This window comes from Aquarana catesbeiana, linkage group LG02 (assembly GCF_042186555.1).
Source record: "Aquarana catesbeiana isolate 2022-GZ linkage group LG02, ASM4218655v1, whole genome shotgun sequence".
NCBI lineage: Eukaryota > Metazoa > Chordata > Amphibia > Anura > Ranidae > Aquarana > Aquarana catesbeiana.
In genome coordinates, this window is record NC_133325.1 from 289,651,972 (window position 1) to 289,669,324 (window position 17,353).

A 17,353-nucleotide genomic window follows, 5' to 3' on the forward strand; every position below is an offset into this window, starting at 1 on the left:
TAGCATGCCCATAATCCCTGACACTCCATTAGGTCTGAAGTTTCTGACAGGCCTCTCAAGCACTACATATATTGAACATTATGTGGGGCCCTTTGGTGATATCAGGGGTCGCATTTGAGGTCCCTTTTAGCTCATAAGTTGACAACCACTGCTCCAAGCTATTCTCTAAGCATTGCATGAATTGTTATATAACATTCATACCACATATGTAATTCTTTTACAGGTTTCCCTGGATTGAGAGGACGTTCTGGACTTGATGGCTTGAAGGGTACAAAGGGGCTTCAGGGACCAGCAGGTACAGCTTACATTAATTGGCTCTAGTAGAATAGCACATTTCACCCTATGATATGTATTGTTAATATATATGCATTCTTTTAAATAGGGGTGGATGTCTTTGGTGTAAGAGGTATTAAAGGAACTCCTGGGCAAAAAGGTGATCAGGGAGAACACAGCAATCTAGCTGGACTTCCTGGTAACACGGGTGGAACAGGTGCCAGGGGAGAGCCAGGTTAGTGCAACTTTCTGTACTCACCACTTATGGGGCCCATAAACGTGTTATGTAATATTTTGATTCTGCTCATTTAGTATTTGTGTTTGTGCAGCATGCTTACTTTCTGCAGATTCAGTTTATACTGAAAAGCAGCATGTTGGTCAAGAAAATTTGTGTTTTTTGCATGCATGTCATTCCTAGTACAGGTTATGGTCTTCTCAGGTTACATTTCAGTCGTCACTTGCTGGCTCATGCAAGGCTGATACGTGTTTAACAGCACATTAAAAATGTCAGCTATAATATCTGCTGCAATTTCCGACTCCATCAAATCAACATTTTGTTAAGTAGGAGTTTATTTATCATAACATTTATCGAGGACTTCACCTGAGCCTCTCCCATCCTCTGGAATGCTCTATCCTAATCTGTCCAACTTTCTCCTACTTTGTACTCTTTCAGACGATCCCTGAAAACTCATCTTTTCAGAGAAGCCTATCTGGCCCCCACCTAACAACTGTACTTTTATTTTCTCCATCAGCACATCCCTCATATTTATTACCTCTTATATCTCTTGACCTTCCCTCTGAGATTGTAAGCTCTAATGAGCAGGGCCCTTTGATTCCTGTATTAAAGTGTATTGTATTTGTACTGTCTACCCTCAAGTTGTAAAGCGCTGCATAAACTGTTGGATATAAATCCTGTATAATAATAATAATAATAACTATCGGATTGTAAAACAACTACTGTGAAAATCAGCCATATCAGTCAGTGATTTGAAATATAAACTGCTTTAGTCCACATCATTTTTACCATCATACTTGTGTAGCAAAGCCCGGGTTTTTTTAGGCCCAATAGTGACCTCCAGAGTTAGAGAGAGCTGACATCCTTCAGTGTAGAGTGGGTTACGAGGCATGGTGGGTGTAATGCAAGATGAACAGGTGGGCACCAGACACTTTTTGAATGCAAAGAGATTTATTGTCTCTTAAACAGAACTGTGGGAGAGAGGGTTGGGGCCAGGACACCCTTAGGTAGACGCAACGTTAATTGGCAGACTCTGAGACTTCCATAGGTAGACAGCTATACAGCCGGACACCACTTCTGTATAGGTAGGACTGCTGTCTCCTATGGCAACAATCTTGTAGCTGTTACTAATGGCAAAGGTATTCAACTATCTGCAACACGAACAGTTCTCTTTACCTCACTCACTGTGGGTCTTCACTCAATGAGCTCCCAGTCTCTCTCACTAGACTTCAGATCCATTAGCCACTGTATCCTCTGAGCTCTTTCACTGTAGCACTCAGTATCTTCCTAAAGCATCACCCCCTCCTCACCGCTGGGTTCCTGGCTTGGCACTCACAGATACTCTTCAAGCTTCACCTCTGCTGACACGTTAGGTCCCTGGTTTGGCACTCCACAAACGTCACCTCTGCTGTCCCGTTGGGTCCCTGATTTGGCACTTCCTGAAGCTTTCCCACTTCTTTACCGTCCCCGGCTGGCAAAAAGTCTGCTCAGGTACTGGCCTCAGCCTACTCACAATGGTCTCCGGCAGCAAGGTGGATGGTCCCTTAGTGGCGACAGCTTTCTTTCTACCTCCGACCACGACCGGTTTCCTGGTTGATGGAACTGTTACTTCTTGTTTGACTACAAGCCCGCAGTCCCAACACTACGCTGCTCTCCTGCTTCTGGATAGGCCCACAGACAGCCTAGCAGCCAGATGTCCCTGAGATAGGCTTTAGGTTTCTGGCCTAGCAGCCTGTGGCAATACAACACATGTCCACCCAGATATCCATCCAGGTGGCACAGAACCCCGATAACCTGACTCAACCCAAATAAATAGGCTCTCCCAGCAGGCCAAGGGACCCAAGAAAATCCCTGCCCATTGGCTGAGACACCCCATTCATTCCTAATCTGTCCTTGCAATGCCCTTGTGTTATCTAATGTCACCAGATACCCGGCCACCTGGCGACAGAAGAGAGAAGTGCAGCAATTCCAGAATTAGTCCGAAATCAATTGATCTCCTACCAATTGGCCAAGGCAACTATCACTTGGCATATACATTTAATAGCAACCCTGTCTAAACATCAGGGTGCTACATCTGCACTAGGTGAACAATATATTAAGAGTAATAGAAGATAAATTGACATGGGTTTCATCAGAAGCCAACTGAAATTACTTAAAGTGGTTGTAAACCCTTACATATAATCAGTGAAGTGACTGGCCTCAGGTAATACACAGAGATTAAACAAATTCTCCTACATAAGTTGTACCTGTTTATCTGCAGCTATTTCTTCTCTTCATCCATTTAAAGTGCTGGATTTTAAAGCTTGTCTGAGAGTTCAGAAAAAAGGAGGCGGAGAGCTGAAGTTACACTCTGCAGAGTTAAGTGAGGAGAGCTCTGAGAGGTGATTGGAGGGAAGAGACACAAACCCCTCCACACAGCACACAGGAACAGAGCTGAGGCTGTCAATCAGCTGGAGGTCCACCATTTTCCTCTTGGTGTCAGGAAAACTTTTCAGAAGTGATTCATGCTGATAGCAGAGGAACGGGGCAGCAGACAGAGTGCACACTATAGAGGGATATGCTTTCTTCATATTTCATGTCCAAGGTTTACAACCACTTTAAAGGAAATGCATTCTGTATTACTAATTCATTAAAACTGTCACATATAACAATGTAATTTACATCAATGCCATTCATTATGATGCCAGAATATGTCACAGTAGTGAATAATATATTTAGTTTGTATAAAATCAGCACATAATTCAAATGCATCATTGTATCAGAACAGGAGGCCTAAAAAAAGCACGCAAATCAAACCCTGAATATTCCTATAGACTGTGCTGAAAAACATTCAAAAACTATGATAGTCAGATGACCCAGTCAATTTCAGGTTGATTCTGTGAATATTACATGGGTATCTTCATTTGACATCTTTAGTGAAAAATGTAAATGGAACTGATGAGCTGGGTTTGTTTTCTTAATTTGTAGATTTGATTGGGCCTGCATTGTCTGCTCAGTAGTAAGCATACTCACTAGGGTTATACATCGCTCTGGTTAAAAATCATTTAGTAATGAGTTTGTGCATGCGTTAATCTCTATGAAGTTTTGTACTCTAGTACACACATGCACTATTCCATTTAAGTGTTACTAAACCTACAACAGTAAAATCTGTCTGTATTTGCAGTAAAGCATGCTTGTTATACCCGCTGTGGAACCTAAGTGGTTAATCCTCTGCATTGTGTAAAAAGACTGTTTGATCCTGTCCTCTCTGATCCGCACCTTATTTTATTGTCCCCAATCCATCTGCAGAGCCTTGGGGACACTCTGCACATGCTCAGTTTGGTGTTTATTGCTAGAGAGTTTTTTTTTTCTTGGAAGGGTGCATGTGATCAGCACAGTTCAGAAATAAAGTCAGGGGTCATGCAGCCTCATAGGACAGTCAGATGAGAATGAAAAATCTTCCTACAAGCTTTAACCAGTGCTTGACCAGACACTGATAGAAATCACAAGACTGCTATATACTGCTTATGAGAAAAGATATTTAGCAGTTTACATTTACTAAAATAATTGCATTGCCATGTTATGTGTACAGTGGGAGACCAGATATAGTGAATGCAGGGTCCTGGGTTAAGTAACACTTTAAGAACAGTTAATAAAATTGTATTATGGTATTAAATTATGATACGTAACTACATACATTATAAGTTACACATATTGATAATAAATGTTTCAAATCTCTTTTGGTTTTAGGTTTACCAGGCATAACTGGTTTGCCTGGATTAAATGGAGTTCGTGGACTTCCAGGTGCATCAAATTTGTCCGGAATCCCAGGAGATACTGGGCCTGCAGGGCCTACTGGACAGCCAGGTAGTTTTTTTTCTTTGGGACAGCTTTTCTCAGTCTTTTTATTGCAGGACCCTTGAAATATTTGTTTGGCCTTAGGAATCCCCTGCTGAAATAAGCATAAAATAAATGCAGACAATTGTAAAAAAAAACAAGTTTAAAAATTGTAGTACTTACATTAGTGGTCAGTGGAGAAGTTCCTTCTTACATTGGTGGTCAGTGTAAAACTGACTCCTTATATTGGTCATTTGTAGAAGGACAGATGCCCCCTCCCCTGCTCCAAAGCACTGCTCGCTCACTCACCCACCCCACCTCCTGGCCTGCCTGGCTGCATGCTCAAATGAGGGTCTGGTATTGAATTTTTTTTGGGGGGGGGCCCACATCGTTTTTTTTTTTTTTTGGCATAGGGCTTCCCTTAAAATCCATACTAGAGCCGAAGAGCCTGGTATAGATTGGGGGGGGGGCACACTGGTTTTTTTTCAGAATTTTTCATTGCTGTCGTCCTGTCGAATATTGCCTCCCGTCAAATAATGCCTCAGACGGGTTTACGCATGGGCAGTATGCAACGTCACCCCAGCTGATATGTTCACCAGCTGGCGTGATGTCAATACAGCGCATGCGCAGATCGTCGGAGGCAGTATCCGATAATCTGCAAAGCGCTGAGGGAGAATGTAATTGTCAGATTCTGCCTCGCTGTTGCGGGGCGGGTTTTTCAGTGTATTGAAGGGTGTGTTTTCTGTCTGTTGCAGTGCAGGTTCCATACAACAGCGAACCAGAATCTGACAATAACGGTCTCCGACGATCTGCGCATGCGCTGTGTTGACAGGATGCCAGCTGATCAACATATCAGCAGGAGAGACGTTCTGTACTGTGCATGTGCAGACCCCCACGTTGGCATTATCCATTGGGAGGCATTATTCGATCGGCATTCTTTTGATTTACATGTAGCTGTCAGTGGGGAAGTCGCTGACAGCTGACAAAGTCATCGGTTGTTAGGGATGCAGCGCCTGGCTTCTCAGCCTACTTCTTAACGACCAGCTATTCTTTACACAGGATTCTAATAATTTTCTGACCGATCTGAATTTGGAATTTGTTAGAAAACTAATAAACTAAACTGATTCTGAAACAAATCAATGAAGCAAAATTAGTAACATAATCTATCCAAAACTAAACACAATTTTCCGTTCTGCACATGTCTAAATTAATTTTTGTTGAGACAAAATATATGGATTGTTAGAGAGTAGTGAGGCGCTGACTCAATCCAACCAATATGTGATGTGAACTCTTGTGGTAGCTAAACCTAGTTAATCACTCCTAATAGATAACCATCAAAATAAATATAAATATAAAGTGACTTCAGTGCATAAACCAATTGAACGTTACTGGGTGTAACCTCAAGGCTAAAAGCAATCACTCTGTGATGCCCCTAGTCATCCAACCATCACCACACTCTTCACACTGTGTTAAATCAGCAGCAATAGAAAATAGGTGTATAAACATGCAATATAAATAATGATCCAAAACATGTAAAAAAAGTGATCCTAGTGCATAAATAATAACTTGTGTCTCAAGGCTGGACACCTAACACACAAATCTAAACAACAATATAATGGTGCATGTCCATCGATACAAGTCCTTATATAATAAGTCCTTTTTGTGAGGTAGTGCACAATATCCCTACACCCTTAGTGGTAATTATTTCTAATATAGGTGACGATCTTGCTCCCACATCACCTCCATGCTCTCTAGCCTCTTACCTCAGGTAAGTATTAAATCAGCATAGCCTATGGTTCCTTGAACGGTGTAGTGGCGTGTAGTCACCTCTTGGGGTCATCTATAGTTGTTTCCGATGATCTGTTCTCACATATGTTGTGTCTCTGTTTTCTCCCAGGGGGTTCCCTCTAATGTCCTCTCAAAGGGGTATATATAAAGGAAGAAGAGAGCTCTCGTAGTGTAGTAACTTAGAATGAATTTATTAAAATCATAACATCATACAGTGCACTCACATTAAAAAGCAGTGTAATGGCATATATCCACAAGCTCCGAGCTTGTTCCAAAATCGCGTCACTTCCAGTATGCCTCCACTCACGCTCTACATGTTACATCATGGTCACGTGACTTCATCAGGGTGTCCCTGAGTCCTATGCCATGCTCTCTCCCAAGGCTTCTCTCTTCCCATCAGCAAGCTACTGCTCCATGCTAAGCTCCACCTAAGCTGAATTTTAAAAGAGAAACACAGGGGCAACAAAGTGGCCATTTCCTACAACTGGATACAAAAGTAATTCAGCATCAGTTTAGCCCAGTCAGGGAGCCCAATGTCCACAGACATGTTACATGCTGCTGAAGCGTAAATTAGTGGTCAGATGGCATCTTTCAATAATCCACCAGTAAGGCTCGGTTTACACTGCCGCAAACTGAAAATCGCGAGGCTGACAACTTCCTGGGGACTTGTGTATTACTTTGATAGAAGTATAGAATAGAAGTCAGATAGAATTCGTCTTGAAGCAGTACAGGAATCTTTTCTAAAGTCGGAGCGACTTCAGTAGTGCTAATTAAGACAGCTCTCATTGACTAACATGGGATTTCACATTTCACACGACTTGGGGTCTCACAAGTCAGATTTCAAGCCACGGCAGTGTGAACTGAGCCTTAGCCTAGGTTCACATTGCTGCGGGTTAGAAATCGTGCAAGTTCAGCTGAACTTGCGCAATTTCAACCCGGCAATGCAGTCTGACTTCGGGGGCGACTTGACAGACATCTGTTTTTATAGACATCCACAAAGATGTCTATAAAAATCCACCCACCCGAAGTTGGCAAAAGTAGTACAGGAACTACTTTTGGGAATCGATTCGGACGGTGCCATTGCCGGCAATATCCATGCCAATTTTGCATGCAATTTGGCATCCCATGCTAAATAGTACCAATGTGAGCCTAGGCTAAGGCTAATTTGCAAAACAGTAGTTATTCTTTGACAGTATTTATCCTTAAATCTGATAACATTGGGCTATATAATTATTTAAAACAGTAGTAAATTACCTATGCTAATATACAGTAGGTGATCTAGTATATAATGTAATAACCTATTTAAAACAATCATAACATATGGGGAAACATTGCAGAAGCTGACACCACACTTTAGCTAATAAAAAAAGTAAATATGTATATAGCTGACAATACAAAGAAAGAGAAAGTCATGGTAAAGTCACACATTATGACTTCTTTATGAGAATAGGCAAATCTTTTCCATGACAGATATCTGTCTACATATGGCCAACTGTACTATTTGAAGGATTTCTGCGAGAAACTGAAAAGCATAATCAGAGCAACCAGTATTAATTAATTAATACATTATTAATACATGTTTCTTGGATTTGTTTTCAGGCTATCCAGGGCCGCAAGGAAGACCAGGTGTGTCCTCTCAACCTGGTGTGAAAGGAGAGCCAGGACCATTTGGATTACCAGGAATTGTTGGTGAGAGAGGACCTCCTGGTGACAGAGGATTGCAAGGGTTTACTGGGATTCCTGGTTATCCTGGGTTGAAAGGTACTGTGTATTATCAATATCCGGCTGTTCCTAAGCTTTTTTGTAATGCTGCCCTGCATAACAATGTTTTTTTTTTTTTTTTAATATCAAAAGGTCAGAAAGGTCAACAGGGCATTATTGGGAACTTTGGATTACCTGGATTTTCAGGAGACACAGGGCCTAAAGGACCAAAAGGTGACAGAGGGGCTACAGGTCAGTACCAAAACAATTTTACACAATCTGTGCTTGGAATTTATTTGTAGTCATGCTTTCTATAAAAAAGAGGATGTTTTTGAACCAGTTACTAGGAACTTACCACACCAGAAGCCACACTGTGTAAAATGACATCCCCAAACATTGTTTCTTGAATTCTATGGCCACCTTAAAAAAAAAAATGAAGGCCTATATGACAGAAATAATACACAAATAGAAAATGAACACAAAATTGTTGAGTCTTGCTAATAAAAACAATTAGGTTTTCAGAAAAAAAAAAAACGTTGTTTCAGCTTATTTTCCTTTCTCCGGATTTAATGACCAGCCCCAAATGTCTATAGGTATATTGTTAAATAGAAAAAATAGCATTAAAGTAAATAAAGGGGAGAGAGAGGCAGCCTGCCTGCCTAGGGTTTTGTTTCCTCAGCCTTCTGAAGAACTCCTTTTGTACCTTCATTTCATTTTTGGTAAACTGGTGTTCTTCAAACATCCAATCCCAAGCCTGTGATGCAGACATCCATTTTCAACTTCTTTCAAAGCTGTCTATCAAAGACCTTCTGCAGTCTCCCTGTGTACAGCACTGATGCAAATACAAAAAAAAACTCTGTACTCTATAATGATATTATGCAATGTGCCGCTCTCCTCTAAATGCTACACTGCATCTATATTATAATTTTAGTGTATTTATAGACTATAAGCACATCAATTGTGTCAATTTAATACTTACATGAAAATATCTGTTTTGTTTACAAAAACAAACAATCATATACATTGGGGTTGATTTACTAAAATTGGAGAGTGCAAAATATGGTGCAGCTGTACATGGTAGCCAATCAGCTTATTACTTAAGCTTTGACAATAAAACCTGGAAGCTGATTGGTTTCTATGCAGAGCTGCACCAGATTTTGCACTCTACAGTTTTACTAAATCAATCCCATTGGGGGAGATTTACTAAAGCTGGTGCACACAGAATCTAGTGCAGCTGTGCATAGTAACCAATCAGCTTCAAGTTTGTATTGTTAAGGCTTAATTGAACAAGCTGAAGGTTACTATGCACAGCTGCACCAGATTCTGTGTGCACCAGTTTTAGCAAATCTCCCCCATTGTGTCCAAAACAATCCCATTTCGTAAATGTAACAATGTGTCCATAAACAAAATGTATATTTAAGGATGTATTGCTACGTTTATGAAATAAGATTATTATTGACATAGGGTGTTATTTACGAAAGGCAAATCCACTTTGCACTAAAAGTGCACTTGGAAGTGCAGTCGCTCTAAATCTAAGGGGAAGATCTGAAATGAGGGGAAGCTCTGCTGATTTTATCATCCAATCATGTGCAAGCTAAAATGCTGTTTTTTATTTTCCTTGCATGTCCCCCTCGGATCTACAGCAACTGCACTTTCAAGTGCACTTGTAGTGCAAAGTGGATTTGCCTTTAGTAAATAACCCCCATAATTTGTGAGGTTTTGTAAACCAAATGGGTTTTGTTGTAAGAATAGTGTTTAATAGGATTGCACTCATAGCCTATAAATACACTAATATCACGGATGCAAACTAATTGTACACATTCAGATCGTTAAAAAAAAAGTTATTCATCCTCCTATACCACCCAACCTACAGCTTACAAAAAGCTATGCTTGCAAGAGCCTTTTATGTCTGCTAATGGAAAAATTAGCCGAAAACCTAAATTACAGTAAACTAAGTCAGCCACATTTCTTTGGCATATTTTAATCAGATTTGTATTAGAAACTTACTAAATTATTTTCTTTACTACTGGAATTATTCTGTAAATCCAACACTTCATATATATATATATATATATATATATATATACACTGAGCAAAATTATAAACGCAACACTTTTGTGTTTGCCCCTATTTATCATGAGCTGAACTTAAAGATCTATACCTTTTTCTATGTGCACAAAAGGCCTATTTCTCTCAAATATTGTTCATAAATCTCTATTAGTGAGCACTTCTCCTTTGCCGAGATAATCCATCCACCTCACAGGTGTGGCATATCAAGATGCTGATTAGGCAGCATGATTATTGCACAGGTGTGCCTTAGGCTGACCACAATAAAAGGCCACTCTAAAATGTGCAGTTTTATCACACAGCACAGTGCCACAGATGTCGCAAGTTTTGAGGGAGAGTGCAGTTGGCATGCTGACTGCAGAAATGTCCACTGGGGCTGTTGCCCTTAAATTGAATGTTCATTTCTCTACCATAAGCTGTCTCCAAAGGCGTTTCAGAGAATTTGGCAGTACATCCAACCAGCCTCACAACTGCAGACTACACCACACCAGCCCAGGACCTCCACATCCAGCATCCTCATCTCCAGGTCTGAGACTAGCCACCCGGACAGCTGCTGCAACAATCGGAACCAAAGATAACCAAAGAATTTCTGCACAAATTGTCAGAAACCGTCTCAGGGAAGCTCATCTGCATGTTTGTTGTCCTCATCAGGGGCTCGACCTGACTGCAGTTAGTTGTCGTAACTGACTTGAGTGGGCAAATGCTCACATTCTATGGTGTCTGGCACTTTGGAGAGGTGTTCTCTTCATGGATGAATCCTGGTTTTCAATGCACAGGGCAGATGGCAGACAGCGTGTATGGCATTGTGTGGGTGAGCAGTTTGCTGATGTCATCGTTGTGGATCGAGTGGCCCATGGTGGCGGTGGGGTTATGATATGGGCAAGCATATGTTATGGACAATGAACACAGGTGCATTTTATTGATGGCATTTTGAATGCACAGAGATATTGTAATGAGATGCTGAGGCCCATTGTTGTGCCATTCATCCACGACCATCACCTCATGTTGCAGCATGATAATGCATGGCCGAATGTTGCAAGGATCTGTACACAATTCCTGGAAGCTGACACATCCCAGTTCTTGCATGGCCAGCATACTCACCGGACATGTCACCCATTGAGCATGTTTGGGATGCTCTGGATCGGCATATATGACAGCGTGTTCCAGTTCCTGCCAATATCCAGCAACTTCGCACAGCCATTAAAGAGGAATGTATTCCACAGGCCACAACCAACAACCTGATCAACTCTATGCGAAGGAGATGTGCTGCTCTGCGTGAGGCAAATGGTGGTCACACCAGATACTGACTGGTTTTCGGAGACCCCCGACCCCCCAATACAGTAATGCCCTGTACACACGATAGGATTTTCCGACAACAAAATCCATGGGATTTTTTCCGACGGATGTTGGCTCAAACTTGTCTTGCATACACACGGTCACACAAAGTTGTCGGAAAATCTGATCGTTCTGAACGCGGTGACGTAAAACACGTACGTCGGGACTATAAACGGGGCAGTAGCCAATATCTTTCCTCTCTTAATTTATTCTGAGCATGCGTGGCACTTTGTGCATCGGATTTGTGTACACACGATCGGAATTTCCGACAACGGAATATAATATATATATACACACGGTTTATGATCACTGACAGGTTCAGTGATTAACATTGATTAACTTGTAGCAATGACATCTGAAAGTCTGCGTTAGGCAACAAGTAAACATGTTCTCTTTGAAGTTGATGTGTTAAAAGCAGACCAATCAGGTTGCCCATGCTGACCTGTGTCCACAGCCAACAGCGCCTACAATTGGCATGTGAGCATCAGAACTGGACCAGGGAGCAATGGAAGAAGCTGGCCTGGTCCAATAAAAATCACATCTTCTTTTACATTATATGGATGGCCGGGTGCGTGTACCTTGCTTACCTGGTGAAAAGATGCCAGAAGGATGTAGTAAGGGAAGAAGGCAAATTGGCGGTGGCAATGTAATGCTGTGGGCAATGTGGTGCTAGGAAATCTTGGTCCTGCCATTCATGTGGATGTTACTTTGGCGCATACCGCTTACCTAAACATTGTTAGGGACCAAGTACACCTGTTCATGGAAATGGTATTTCCTGATGGTAGTGGCCTCTCTTAGAGGATAATATTTATTTATTTTATTTATTTATTTCAGGTAGTTATATAGTGCTGTCAATTTATGCAGCGCTTTACATATACATTGTACATTCACATCAGTCCCTACCCTCAAGGAGCTTACAATCTAAGGTCCCTAACTCACATTCATACATACTAGGGACAATTTAGATAGGATCTAATTAACCTACCAGCATGTCTTTGGAGTGTGGGAGGAAACCGGAGTACTCGGAGGAAACCCACGCAGGCACAGGGAGAACATGCAAACTCCAAGCAGGTAGTGTCGTGGTTGGGATTCGAACCAGTGACCCTTCTTACTGCTAGGCAAGAGTGCTACCACTACACCACTGTGCCGCCCACAATATGCCCTGGGATACTTTAAAAATGCTTCAAGATTGGCCTGAGGAACACAAAAATGAGTCTGAGGTATTGACGTGGCCTTCAAATTCTCCAAATCTCAATCCAATCAAGCATCTGTGGCATGTGCTGGAAAAACAAATCTGATTCATGGAGGCCCCACCTTGCAACTTCAAGGACTTAAATGATCTTCTACCGATGGCTTTATACCAGATACCACAGCATACCTTCAGAGGTCTAGTGGCGTCAATGCTTCGATGGGTCAGTTCTGTTTTGGTGGCAAAAGGGAGACCTACTCAATATTAAGTGGGTGGCCATGAAGTTATGGTTGACTGGTGAATATTTACACAATTTTTGTTTTACAATAAACATTTAATACATGGCAAAGGATTCCCAGAACACTGTGGATTTTTGAAAGAAAGAACACAGCAGGAGTTGTCTCCTTCAGTCCTTCAGTGGAAGTATATATAAGGGGTAAGGAGAACAATTAACAATGTAATCCCCAATGTTTAAACCTATGGCAAAAAATGAGAATGCTAAATATGATTATGCACTATTTCATATTTACTTACTAGTTCACTAAATAGAACAAATATTTTTTAACAATTGTATTTTTTGTCCTAACCATAGAAAAAAATTACATATTTTCTTCTTTTTAAAAGGTCTACAGGGTGCTCCTGGACAGCCGGGATTACCTCCAGTACCCCTGCACATGAAAGTGGACTCAGGTCCTGTTGGTGCGTTTGGAATTGTTGGTCCACAAGGCATTCAAGGTGATATGGGACCTCGGGGTCCTGAAGGTGCTAAAGGTAAGTATGGCTGTTTCGAGGACATTAAATTTCATGCATTTACAATGCAATGTGAAACAGTGTTACCAGTATGTTCCAACAGTTGACATCTTTTACATGTGCATGAAAAAACTATCTGTGCTGCATTTACCAACTAGTAAGATTCTGCCCTGCAGACATGAAATCGAGAATCTGATTTTAATGAACAACAAAAACATTCCTCAAAATGCAGTGTGGAATCTGAAATGTTAAAATGTATAAGCTTCAATAAATGAAATATCTATGAAAAATTCTGATAATATCTAAACCAGGTAGGACATTCAGCTATTGAAATATATTGAACATGGAGGCAAATCTTTCTTGAGATGCAGTTCATACATGCTCTGTTAATGTTTCATGTTCGGTATAGAGTATTAGTAAATATGTATACTTTTAGGAACAGACAAAAAAAAATAGGGTTTTGAAATCTTTAAAAAGGGATATCTGTTTTGCAGGTGTTCAGGGTCCACAGGGTAAAGTAGGAGTACCTGGAATACCTGGAAGGTCTGCTGCCCCTGGTGCGAGAGGAGACCTGGGATCAATGGGACAAAGAGGACCTGAAGGAGCTAGAGGTATGTACACCGTCTTTGACTGTTATCCAATAACTTGCTGGACTGAGTGCCAACGAAGAAAAAAAGGTAAAATATTTAGGTATTGTTGTCATTAGGTTGCATCACAGAAGGGAACTTCTTTTACCACACTTATATTGTAAAAATAATAACTTTGTATTTTGCACTAGATCACTTGATTAAAAAGTATGTTGATCAGTATGCAGTACAATTTAAAACTATATCTACAATCCTTTTTATAAAATAATGAATATACTGTATAGAGCATAAAGAGGAACCCAGTCAATGTTATAAAACTTGAAGATGACCTCTTTGTACATACCCCTATACAAAGACTGTAATATAAAAACGAATACAGGCAGAGGCAGACTAATGCTGCCTGATTGTCAGTTAGATGATCAGTGGATAGGAAGTCATGTTATTGTGACTGCCTGGCAGCAAATTGTCACTGTGGTTTCCTCTATGACCGAGATCAGCATGTGACTGACTGGTCAGAAGTAGAGCAAGGTGGTGTCATGGCAGTTGTGAAATCATGAAATTGTCATTCTTTGTTTAGTTTTAGTGCACATATGTACAAGTCTAATCCTTTGCAATCTTACTAATATACATCTATGTACACACAGAAAAACATCATGTCACTTTCTTTTGTGTTTTGTAGGAACTTCAGGTGTACCTGGTAGTGCTGGACATCCAGGAATGCCAGGAAGAAGTGTGAACATTGGCTATCTTCTAGTGAAACACAGCCAGACTGATCAAGAGCCAATGTGTCCTGTCGGCATGGCCAAACTATGGAGTGGATACAGTCTATTGTATTTTGAAGGACAGGAGAAAGCACACAATCAAGACCTAGGTACATTACCCTATGTATTTTGCAATATTTTATATAATTGGGATGTTAAGTGAGGTCTATGAGATTTTCATAAGACTGACGTAAAATGGTACTAATGGCAAAATAGAAAATGACATATATGATGTAGCCTTCCCCCGTAAATGAGTTTCTTTACCCGTTATCCTGCTGTTATGTTTCAGCTTTCTTTAACAGACCGAACTGTGCAGAAAAAGTGACAGTTAAAGGGTTGAGACAAACCATTTAACACTGACAGGGATGCTTACAATTGCCAGTTTTTTTTTTTTATTTATGTGAAACCTTTATCCCAAAAAGCGAAAAAAAAACGATTTTTGCACCTGCCTAAAAAGAACTAGCCGGAGTTATGCTTTAATTTGTTAGTCATTTATGTAAAGTCAATCTAACACTACACTATGCACCACAATGAACCAGAAAATACAGTATACTAGTGCTTTTTTAGTATATTACTGTTCATTATGGTGAGCTGCAATGCAGGTTCATCTATTCAGTGCATGGATTTTGGATAGCGCTGAAACATTAATAATGCTGATTTACTAATACTACTAGATTATTAATAGGTGTGAAGCTGGCCCAACACTTTCACTGATGTGTGCTTATGAGGCAGCACTGATAGGCTGCACTGATGAGGTGGCACTTATGGGCACTGAAGCCAGCCCAACACTTTCACTGATGTGTGCTTATGAGGCGGCACTGATAGGCTGCACTGATGGGCACTGATGAGGTGGCACTTATGGGCATTGAAGCCAGCCCAACACTTTACATCCCTAAAAACTTAACCTTGACTTCACCCTTAAAGTGATTGTAAATGATCACATTGTAAAACAACCCATTCAGTTTAAAATAGAAATGAAAGGCAAAATATTTGTGTGTATATATAATAAAAAGAAATTCCCTCTGTTCTCAGCTTCATAAGAGCTAATGGAGGAGAAACAGCAGTACACCGATCTTCCCAGGATACTTTCTCACACAAGTACATGGTACGGCAGGCACATACAGCGGGGATCGAAAGTTTGGGCACCCCAGGTAAAAATGTGTATTAATGTGCATAACGAAGCCAAGGAAAGATGGAAAAATCTCCAAATGGCATCAAATTACAGATTAGACATTCTTATAATATGTCAAAAAAAGTTAGATTTTATTTCCATCATTTACACTTTCAAAATTACAGAAAACAAAAAAATGGCGTCTGCAAAAGTTTGGGCACCCTGCAGAATTTATAGCATGCACTGCCCCCTTTGCAAAGCTGAGACCTGCCAGTGTCATGGATTGTTCTCAATCATCATCTGGGAAGACCAGGTGATGTCAATCTCAAAGGTTTTAAATGGCCAGACTCATCTGACCTTGCCCCAACAAGCAGCACCATGGGTTCTTCTAAGCAGTTGTCTAGAAAACTGAAACTGAAAATAGTTGACGCTCACAAAGCTGGAGAAGGCTATAAGAAGATAGCAAAGCGTTTTCAGATGTCAATATCCTCTGTTCAGAATGTAAATAAGAAATGGCAGTCATCAGGAACAGTGGAAGTTAAAGCAAGATCTGGAAGACCAAGAAAAAATATCAGACAGAACAGCTCGCAGGATTGTGAGAAAAGCAATTCAAAACCCACGTTTGACTGCACGATCCCTCCAGAAAGATCTGGCAGACACTGGAGTTGTGGTACACTATTCCACTATAAAGAGATACTTGTACAAATATGGTCTTCATGGAAGAGTTACTAGAAGAAAACCTCTTCTACGTCCTCACCACAAAAATCAGCGTTTGAACTTTGCAAATGAACATATAGACAAGCCTGAGGCATTTTGGAAACAAGTTCTGTGGACCGATAAGGTTGAAATAGAACTTTTTGGCCGGAATGAGCAAAGGTTTGGAGAAGAAAGGGCACAGAATTTAATGAAAAGAACCTCTGTCCAACTGTTAAGCATGGGGGTGGATCAATCATGCTTTGGGGTTGTATTGCAAAAGCAGTGGCACAGGGAACATTTCACGAGTAGAAGGAAAAATGGATTCAATAAAATTTCAGCAAATTTTGGATGGTAACTTGATGCCATCTGTGAAAAAGCTGAAGTTAAAGAGAGGATGGCTTCTACAAATGGATAATGATCCTAAACGCACCTCAAAATCCATGGGGGATTACATCAAGAGGTGTAAACTGAAGGTTTTGCCATGGCCTTCACAATCTCCTGACCTCAACATTATTGAAAATCTATGCATAGACCTTAAAAGAGCAGTGCGTGACAGACAGCCCAGACATCTCAAAGAACTGGAAGACTTTTGTAAGGAAGAATGGGCAAAGATACCTCAAACAAGAATTGAAAGACTCTTGGCTGGCTACAAAAAGCGTTTACAAGCTGTGATACTTGCCAAAGGGGGCAGTACAAGATATTAACTCTGCAGGGTGCCCAAACTTTTGCAGACGCCATTTTTTTGTTTTCTGTAATTTTGAAAGTGTAAATGATGGAAATAAAATCTAACTTTTTTTGACATATTATAAGAATGTCTAATCTGTAATTTGATGCCATTTGGAGATTTTTCCATCTTTCCTTGGCTTCGTTGTGCACATTAATACACATTTTTACCTGGGGTGCCCAAACTTTCGATCCCTACTGTATCAGGAATATGAAATGTTGGGTTTACATACTCTTTAATTGAACCTCTTACCAAAATCTGGTATTGGTGCAACACCAAAACAAAGAAGAATATGAATGCCAGAAATCACTGTCAAGGAG

The 17,353-nt window shown here is 40.6% G+C and overlaps 1 protein-coding gene across 1 annotated transcript in view; it reads left to right on the forward strand.

The window, feature by feature from the left end:
• COL4A2 (collagen type IV alpha 2 chain) overlaps window positions 1–17,353 on the forward strand; it is a 312,542-nt gene that overhangs the window by 284,365 nt on the left and 10,824 nt on the right. The window contains exons 40-47 of the mRNA XM_073614494.1: window positions 224–295; window positions 383–508; window positions 4,238–4,354; window positions 7,712–7,873; window positions 7,967–8,065; window positions 13,029–13,175; window positions 13,649–13,765; window positions 14,421–14,612. Of these exons, the coding sequence (XP_073470595.1) occupies window positions 224–295; window positions 383–508; window positions 4,238–4,354; window positions 7,712–7,873; window positions 7,967–8,065; window positions 13,029–13,175; window positions 13,649–13,765; window positions 14,421–14,612 (1,032 nt within the window). The remainder of the gene's footprint in view (window positions 1–223; window positions 296–382; window positions 509–4,237; window positions 4,355–7,711; window positions 7,874–7,966; window positions 8,066–13,028; window positions 13,176–13,648; window positions 13,766–14,420; window positions 14,613–17,353) is intronic.